Here is a 10,322-nt window from a genome sequence, read left to right on the forward strand (position 1 = left end):
AGAACATGAAAATTACATTAGATTATTCCATCCAGAAAAATCAGGTTTAGCTGAACACAGTTTATCAGAAGGCCATAAAGTTTTATTTAGGGACACATCCATCATTACCAAAAGCACCAGTTACTGGACCAGGATAGTAGCCGAATCTCTCGCCATAGTTCATGAACCGAACAACGTTAATAGAGACACTGGATTTCAACTCAGCCCCCTGTGGAACCCGGTCATCAGTACCACAGCAAAGAAAACGACACACAAACATCCAGATAACCCTCAGCCAATCAATAGCACGGACTACGGAACATAGCCAGCCAATCACAGCTCCAGTTTTTCAGATTGAACCAGCCAATCAGGAACCAGCATTTTCAGCCAATCAGGAACCAGCATTTTCTCCAGCCCAGAGTATATATTACTTATATCCGCTGATCTCTACATAATTGCCCTGATGACGAGAACGATGACAGCTCTCGAAACGTTGGCCTATCCACCAGTTTTCACCTGGCTGATTGCCCGAGAAGAACTTTATCATATACGCCGCCAGGAAAGCTTCAAATCTTACTTTAGATATTTCATTTCATTTCAAAACATATTAGTGGTGTTCTTCTTCCAAAACTAAAGAAATGTAGTATTGAACATCGGCAATTCCGTACACCATAGGTGCCGACTACATGGGTATGGCCTTGGCTCTGAGGTTCAAGCATCCGTTGGAAATTTTTAATGCGTACTTATAAAATCAATATTGAAATAACATTTTCATGACATTGACAGAAACTTAGCGCATGTGACCGCAAGTTTGATTTCATAGGTGGATGCTTATACGTTGAATAATTGTTTATCAATATAACTTATAGCCCCCTTAGGTATACGGCATATCTAGGATTCAACGATATAACATTATACAACAATAAATAATCTATATTCACAACTGAGAGTGATTTCGTACTTATTTCACATAACGAAGTTTGATGCCGTTATTATGTATTTCTAATGTAGGTCAAAAGTATTTATATAAATTGAATTTACACAAAAGACATAGACAGTTGAATCGTTTTCAGTTTTCACTCAAATTATTCTAAAATATTGGGGCCGCGGTGGCTCAGTGGTAGAGCGTTCAGCTCTGGTCTTTGGGGTCCCGCGTTCGATCCCAGCCCCCGCCAAGTAAACTTTGTGGTGGGCAAACAACGTGTGCGTGGGTTTCCTCGGGGTTCTCCCGTTTCCTCCCACTTTCTTCTTTCCACCATTTTCATTTATTTTTCATCATCACTGTCTCCTTTAGCCTAGCCGGCATAATCGTGGGAAGTAAAACTCACAAATTTAATTTCATTTCATATTCTAAAATATTAAAAGGTTTAATTACTATTATTTTAATTTTTTCTCTCTTTTTTTTGGTCAATATTGCAAAACATATCATCATCGACATAGTAATAGCTATTTTGCCGTTATTGGCAGGTCACTTGTTGCAGCTGAGAAGCTTCGATCACTGTGGTCCTCAGCTAGTTTCTTCGTATTAACGTAGCAATTTTCTGTCTTAATATCTTTCTTCAACTACAATCTCTTTCGACTCCTCACTCTAGCACGTCCCTCATAATACAGTTCCTCCTCAGCCAATGTCCTCCTCTTAATTAAATCTAAAATTCTTCTTTTCTCCTCTACTGCTAATATTTCTAAAACCTTCGCATTCGTTTTCCGTTCAACCCAGCTGATTCGCTCCTTTTTCTCCATGCCCACATTTCGAAAGTCTAATTGTTTCATTGTTTTTGCGTAATGTCCTTGTTTCTGTCCCATACAGTACATATTAGAATCAGTAAAACAAAATTTCAATATTTAATTGGGAGTTTGTTCAATACAAAGATGAGCTGATCGTGGTTGTAAATAAAAAAAATCTGACGCCTTTAGAGTGTAAAAATAATTTTGCAATTTATGGTATTTGTGACGTCTTGGTTTTCTTTCATGCGTCTCACTGTCAGGGGTAGCCTCCCCAGTGTGGGAACCAGTTGAGTATTGGATCTGTTAAAACATATAAAAATATTACGAAATGTTGTGATTTATATTATAAGTAGTGAATAAGTATACCCATTGAAAAAAAAGTAAAGGCCATCGCCTATGTTGTACAGTATCATCACACTTACACGAAGGTAAAATATATTACATTTAGAAACATACACTGTATTTCCCTCACCATTGACGCAATGTAGGATTTATTATACCTTATATCCAGATTAAAATTGACTTATGAAAATCATAGATTTCTTAAAAGCAAAACTTGCAAGACTCTTGCAAGCAAGACCAAGACTGGGTGTGCAAGACCAAGACCAAGACCAAGACTAGGTGTGCAAGACCAAGACCAAGACCAAGACCGAGGGTTCCAGTGCAAGACCAAGACCAAGACCGCATGTGCAAGACCAAGACCAAGACCAAGACCACCCGGGTCTTGGTCTTGGTCTTGCATTTGCTCATCACTATTAGGATCCATAAGTTGAATTGTAATACTCCCTATTTCGTTTAAGTACAGGTTTAACCACCATTACCACCCCTAGGGCGATGGGAAAAGGATGACATGTGAAAGTACTGTAATTGAAAATAGTTGTTTTATACATGTATATTATTATTACATACATAACATAGATTAACAGTCACACTCTAAATAGCGTAAAGTCCATATTCAGCCTCATCGGCATATAGATGAGGAGTGAAAAATAAAATGCCTCAAATAACTGAGATTAGTGTCGAATCCTTAGTTTTCGGGGTCACTTGGGTACTATGTGACAATCATAGTGACATTTAATCCCAAGTTTAGGAATGAGCGCGCAGCTGGATTGGTATTCTAGATGGGCAATGTTGAAGGTGTTGCTCGTATATCTATCTATATACTGTATATACAGTCTATATATATATATATATATATATATATATATATATATATATATATATATATATATATATATATATATATATATATATATATATAAGATTATACATTCCAGCGGTGATAAATCAAAAAATACATAAGATATTTTAAAACATACAAGTTGTGAAAGAAACAAAGCAAAATCAAGTCTGTAATTCTTCAATTCTAAATGATAATGTTCACTTTTATGTCCCATGATTATGCCTGTAGGTTAAAGGAGACGGATGCATAAAGAAAGTAAATAATTATGAATGGAACTGATAAAACGAGAATGTGGGAGATAACGAGAGAACCCCGGGAAAATCCATGGACACAATATTGTCCACCATAAATTTACTTGGCCGGGGATCAAACTAGGGACCACACGCACAAAGGGAGGTGCTTTACCACTGAGCCATCGTGGCCTCCACATTTCCGTTTTGAATATTACTTCTAGCAACGGACTTGATCCCTAACTTTTGACTCTCTACTTCTTGACAGAAATTGGTGGTGATCTAGCAAGTATCGTAGGTCTCGGGATTCTTTTCTTTTCTCCCAGACGGACGAATATGTGGACAGAATAATTGGAGGAAAACTTGGGTTGCTCAAAACCGCGTTATACAAGGTATTTCTCTATACATTGTTGCTGACAACCACACAATGACATACACACGTAGTTTCCTGAAGGGTACAATGGAAGAAGTTGTTTTTAGACTATATACAAGGATAATATGCATCTCCATCTGTCGCATGACTCATGTATCATCAAGTATCAACATAGAAGTGAGAACAGTTAGTTTTTGCTGACAAAAGCATCCGGTGGAATCTGCTTCCGTCTGATACAGGAAAGATCGACGTTGTCAGCACTTCACCTTTGACCTCGCGTTGCTTCTCCGCAACATTCCCAAGCTCACTCGCATCATCTTTCTAAGTAACTGCTTCCCGTTGTAGGTTTAAAATATAAAATAAAAAGAACAATTGAATGTTAGTACTAATATCTTTATTTAAGTTCTTTACCATAAAAAGTTAAAAACTGATGAATTGATAAACTGTTCTCATGTTCATCTTGCTATCAGAAAATATATCGTCAGTATACTTGATACACACCCCATGTATTTTCTTCCTGTAATATTGATTATCAACTTCTCCTTTTCTCAGGTTTCTCTGGGCTTTCTTGCTACTAAATGATTAATGTTTCCTCTATCACTACGAAAAAGCAGGCTGATCCCTGGGAGTCATGTAGTTTGGATCCCAGTATATCTCATGTACCCTCAGGGCTGAAAATGGCGTAAATTTCAAGTCAACCAACCAACCGTACTCCCTCACCGTCAAAAATAATTTCTTAAATTTGAGAAACCGTTTCTTACCTGTGCACCGAGACAATATCTTCTTAGAAATGAGATTTGGCAATTGTCATTCTCGTTTCGCTTTATACAACCTCATCTATTTTTCTTCATTTCTCATTAATGAGAGTTTCAAACTCTTGTTTCTAAGAAAAGATATTCTCGGTGCACATATAAGAAATGGTACCTTAATATCACTTGTGCTTTCGTTCTGTGATCGCTGCCTGAAGCTATTACGGATACATTCAGAATACAGGGGGGTATGGTGGCTCAAGGATTTCGTCCTCACTATCTTCAGAGTAACGCTTTGGATAGCTCGACTTCACCATAACGGCACCGTTGAGCCACAGTGCTCTTACATTAAAAGATATTCATTGAATTGCGTAGAATTAGTTTTTCTTTTAATCATGTACTCTTATATTGCCTAAACAAAACGGAATATGAGCTATTATAGACGAACGCATTATGTATAACATATGATTATTCAAAACTAATTCAATTCCGTTTAGGCAATAGAAACTTACAAAATATTTATGTGGAGCGAAAAACTTTAATGACGTGAATGTACACGGATTGCAATAAATCCAATAAATAATATTATAAATGTCTAACTGGAACATAATTAATGCAATGAGATGTAGCTAGTAAAATATAGTAAAATTATGCATTTCTACTGCATAATATAATATTCATACCTGCATAAAATAATAAGGAAAGTAGTAAACATCGTAACTTGACGCATTTTGAAATCTCTCGTTTATGTGCCTTCTGAAATTTTTCAGTGGTTGGTACTTTTATTGTATTACTTTCCTATACTTTAACATGTAACTTTTTTTTAAAAAAAAAAAGTCTATGTGTATACGATTAACTTTCTTTTAACACAAGAGCCGCACAGGTAAAAAAAAAAAAAAACAAAAGTGATGTAATCAGTACCAAAATCTTAAGTAGATGGAAGCAGGAATGTTAAACAAAAAAAAAAAAAAAAAAAAGGAAAGAAAGAAAGAAAAGAAAGAAAAGAAAAACTGCTTGTTATGCTAAATATTTTAAATAATAATACTAAGAAGCAGTGCTGCTACAGTCTATTAAGGATTCTTGTTAATCAAATAGATCACATACACCTGAGGGTATACTACGTTTTTTGCTGTTAGAGGTATTCAATAGTGCGTTGATCTAAGTTATGGATAGCTTGCAGAGCATACACTGTTTATATGGATGTTTAAAAAGGTAATCTAGTTCTTCTTACCCTGGTTTCATTTTCGTTGACAAAGCAATGACAAGGTGACTAACCGAATTTATCCCATCTGGATGAAACTTGGTGTGACGGCATACCAGCAAAAATAACTGAAAACGTACAAGTATTTGAGTGTTTCTCAAAATTCCGTACTTAAAGCAAGAAACGAGGATTTTTGTTTAATATCGGAATTTCCCACTACTTATTCAGAAAATGCCCAAAGTAAGGATTTGCTTAAGATGGAGATGTAGAATACGGCATTTGAACATCTAACTATAAAGTAAGGTAAATATGTTTTAGTGTTTTTGAAAATTTAGCTACTAAGGGAAAGAAAGTGGAGCATTTTTTATAATATTAAAATTTCCCATAATTTATTTAGAAAATGCCCACTGTAAGGATTTGTTTAAGTTGGAGGTCTGAAACTCAGTATTTAAACTCTCAAATAAAAATAAGGGAATACAGGATTCATTTTTTATAAATTCCGCTTTTCAAGAGAAGGAGTGGACCGCTTTTTAAAAATATTCATATAATCGGCTATTTATTTAGAAAATGCCTAATGTAAGGACTTGCTTTTGTTGAAGATTTAAAAGTAAGAATTTGAACTCTTACCTAAAAATAAGAGATTACGTGCTTCAAAGTTTTCTGAAATTTCGGTCCTAAGAGGAAAGTGGATGGGACAATTTCTCAGTATTAACATTTTTGACTGTTTATTTAGAAAATTAGGTAAACTCTTAATTAAAAATAAGGAACTGAGAGTGTCAGCGTTGTAGAAAATTCTGCTAATAAAGGGATAAAGCGGACAATCCATACTCATATGAAGAAGTAAAAATGTCTCACTCATGAACCCCATGCAATCTAGAATCGTTCTATATCTAAAAATGTGAGATTTATACAGAAAATTCCTCTTGTTACTAGAGCACGAAATATTAAAGGATCTTTTTCAATGAACTACTACATACAGAAAGGGAATAAAGGGGATTCTTTTTTTAAAAAAAAAAAAAAAAGAATAGAGTGTCTTATGACTCACTGAAGTTAAGATGATACTCGATATACAAACTTTTCACCTACTCTTTATGTATGTGTATTATGAAAATGAGATTCCCTTTTCTGTTACATCATAACGGAAAGCAGGAAAACCGCTTGAAATGAATTTTTGCACATAGTACCTACACTGAACTGAAATTTTATCGTATTATCTTGATTTAAAAAAAAAAAAGAGTGTCTCTTAAGGAATGAGAGAGGTTTCAAAATTTATGCAAAAACAGATCTCAGAAGCCGTTAAATACTTATTGTAAGAGATAATGGTAGTTCAAATACACTTTTAAAATTGTTTTTTCATAAATCTATTGAAGTTTGCGAAGAACGGCTATCTCAACTAGTATGTATATTCAGATGTATATATATATATATTTTTTTTTTGTTCTAGGAGACCTCTTGGTACATGGACTAGATAAATAAACTTCTCATAAAAAATGAGCGAACACCTGTCAAACGTTTTTGAAAATTACGCTTGGGGGATAAGGGTGGGAATTCCTTATTTCTTTCTCTACGTGGAAATTGACGTTGTCTGACTCATCATCCCGGCAAATCGGCTGAACTATTCGGATTGAATTTTGAAACGATAGCACTTGGCTTGAGTCGAGCTTTTATCACATCACTTCCATTAGAATGTGTATCTAACGGAGCAAGAGGAGGTTAGAAATGTACGCCACAAATAGTTTTAAATAGTTTTTCCCGTTAAGTAGAACAGGTATTTCAGTTAGTTAAAAGTAAGTTGACACTTAACTGAACTCCTTATGTCTTCAATGTTTTCAAAAATTTCGCCTCTATAGAATGAAAGAGAGGCAATTTCTATGACATTGCTACTTCCCACTTTGTAGTAATGAAATCGGAAAAGAAAGTAAATGATTGAACCGTTTAGAACAATATTTTGAAATATTTAGGACTAGAATAAATCTGGGTGTATCGTAAGAGAGAAAAGGTATTCACAAACAGTAACGAGTGAACGTATCTCTTTTAATGAATTTACAACAGTTAGGACAAGCTGGGTTTTTCGATTCCAATACACATCCTCAAAAATAATGGTGATTCAAACGTATCTTTAAAATATGTTCCATGAATTCATTCTTTCTGTACAAATAACGGTTATCTCAGCTAGTACATACGCTGATCAGTCAGAACATTATGACCACCTACCTAATAGCTGATATGTCTACTTTTGACTCGCAGGACAGCAGTAATGCGGTTTGACATGAAAGCAATGAGGCCTTGATGGGTGGCTGCAGGCATGACACATCACATCTGTACACGCAAGTTATTTGATTCCTATAAATTCTGCAGAGGGGTCCGAGCAATGGGTTCGGTTTTGGCGCTCAAAGAGATCCCAAGATCGGATGACTCTGGAAGCTATTGCAGCAATTGAAATTCACCACTGTGCTCTTCGAACCAGTGCAGCACAACTGCCTTTGTGATAAGAAGCGTTATCTTGCTGGAATATGCCATTGTCAGCTGGAAACATGGCCGACATGAACGGGAATACGTGACCTGGAATGACCTACCAAGTGCTAGGTGCCGTCATGGTGCCCTCCACACGCACTACAGAGCCTATGAATGACCATGTGAAGGTTCTTCAAACCACAGTGGAGCTGCCATCGAACTGTTGGCATCCTACTGTGTATGTCTCGAGCAGATATTCCTCTGGAAGAAGATGGATTCTGATCCAATCATCGATTCATCGGATTATGCAACATTGTGGTATTGCTCTGTAGTCCAACGACGATGAGCATGTACCTATTCCAGTCGTTATCAATGATATCGTGCAGTTAACATAGGTATATGAGTATCAGGTCGGCTACGGAGATGCATATCTAACAGCGTACGGTGAACTGTATGCTCGGACGTACTCATGCTTTGCCCACTGTTAAAGTCTATTAAAGCCCACTGTTAATTGTACCGCAGTTTTCATTCTATCCTGTTTTCATGAATCTCGAAAGTCTGCGACATCTGACATTCTCAATGAAGTGTGGCTACCCCATGCTTTATTGTTTGGTGCTGGTTTCAGCGTACTTTTCCTACTTTTCCACGACAGCTCTCAAAACCTGTCAAGTGCGCTATTTCCGAGATCCTCGTACTCAGCCGTCTGACCACACAACCTCTATAAATCTTAAATATATTGCCGGCCTTCTCCATTCTACGCACAAGCATCATACTGATTGGTAAATAAGATCATTGCCACCTCTGGCGAATCACTCTGTTGTATCCCGTGCCTCTTACATAAGCCCAACGCCTTCATTCAAAAAGTAGCACGTGGTCATAATGTTTTAGCTGGTTATGTATGTTCAGGCATGTAATGGAGTTTTGGTTCTAGGAGTCCTCTTGAAAGATGTTGAAGGATTCTTTAATTCTTTACTACTACTACTACTACTACTACTACTACTACTACTACTACTACTACTAATAATAATAATAATAATAATAATAATAATAATAATAATAATAATAATAATAATAATAATAATAATAATAATAAGCTATAGATACAATGGTGCGTTTATATGATTGTAGCAAATTCGTTTCGACTATGATATCTCGGAAACCACAAGCTCCAGAAATGTAACATTTTCGCTGATAGATTCCGAATTTTGTGTAGATCTCCTAGAAAAGGAAGAAGAGACCGTGCAGTTACTTTTCTTTTCAACGTTTTAAGGGTCGTTTTGAGCCCATAAGATTAACATTATCGTTAATGCTAAGGTTGATATCCTTTTCTAAGGAGCAAGTAGAAGAGTTATGAATAGTGGGTTGACGGACATTTCAAGCGCTTAGCTTTAATTCGAATGGCAAGTCATTGCATGCTGTCAACTCCAAAGGACTGTAAAGCCACTTTGAGAGGGGCTCGGACATGGATTTATAAGGGAAAAAATATTTCCGTTTGATATCTGTAACTTCTCCAAATTTGGCACGAACTCACTCCAACATATATTAAAATGATACGCTTATATGTTTGTCTAGTTTGTCAATTCACTGCCTTTGTGTGTCCTACCGTCCTTCATTTATGTCTATAATATAAAAAAGGGAAAAAATATAGTGAGAAAGTAGGGAGAAGATTCATACTCATGTTAGAAGAAATCAGACAGCACAGGCTCAACAAGTAATAATAATAATAATAATAAACTATTTCGATAACCTGATAATAATTGTCTTTGTTCACATGACTTTCGTTTCTTTCAATATTCGTGACGACAGATTATTTAGTCTATTTATTTGTCTTAAACTGAAAGCATAATGAGCATACTATTTTTTTATTTTCCTTAATTATTTTCTTAAACTAATTAAACAAAGATAGAGAAAAACTTATTACTGCTGTTAGTCTCCGGTAAATACATTAGAAGTAACTATCTTTCTTGATACAAAGCAGCTTTCTTTCCCTCAGTTTTTTAAGTTAAATAATTCTTTTACGAATAACATATTTAATAAATCTTGGAACCTTAGTGATACATAAATTGATCTACAAGAATGAAGTAAACTTTAATATTTTAAGAATAGATTTCTAAAATGAAAGATGTTGTAATTAAAATCAGGAAAGGGCATGAAATACTCTTTAAAAATAAAAATAATTACGTAAATACGATGTAGAAAACTTCTTGATGACAAAATAACTCTGCATGACTAGAAGTCGCATCGAATAGTGATAATTAGAAACTTTAAAAGTTAATTCATTCCCTTCCTTTTTCTCTTTTTCTGTGTAGTAAAGAAGTTAAAATAAATAGATGGGATTTGCCAGCAATTAAGTCACGATGTAACTTAGCCTGTCTTTCCTTAACTTTGCTACAAACGTTATTTACTCTCAAAGTAATTGCAAATTTCT

At 35.3% G+C, this 10,322-nt stretch overlaps 1 protein-coding gene across 1 annotated transcript in view; it reads left to right on the forward strand.

Moving 5' to 3' along the window:
* Nucleotides 1-7,929, forward strand: part of LOC145679301 (uncharacterized) — a 33,148-nt gene extending 25,219 nt beyond the window's left edge. Inside the window, exon 3 of the mRNA XM_081749888.1 lies at nt 7,799-7,929. Coding sequence (XP_081606014.1) covers nt 7,799-7,929 — 131 coding nt within the window. The remainder of the gene's footprint in view (nt 1-7,798) is intronic.
* Nucleotides 7,930-10,322: the final 2,393 nt, after the last annotated feature.

Source organism: Thermobia domestica, chromosome 2 (genome assembly GCF_964235325.1).
Source record: "Thermobia domestica chromosome 2, izTheDome1.hap1.1, whole genome shotgun sequence".
Taxonomy (NCBI): Eukaryota; Metazoa; Arthropoda; class Insecta; order Zygentoma; family Lepismatidae; genus Thermobia; species Thermobia domestica.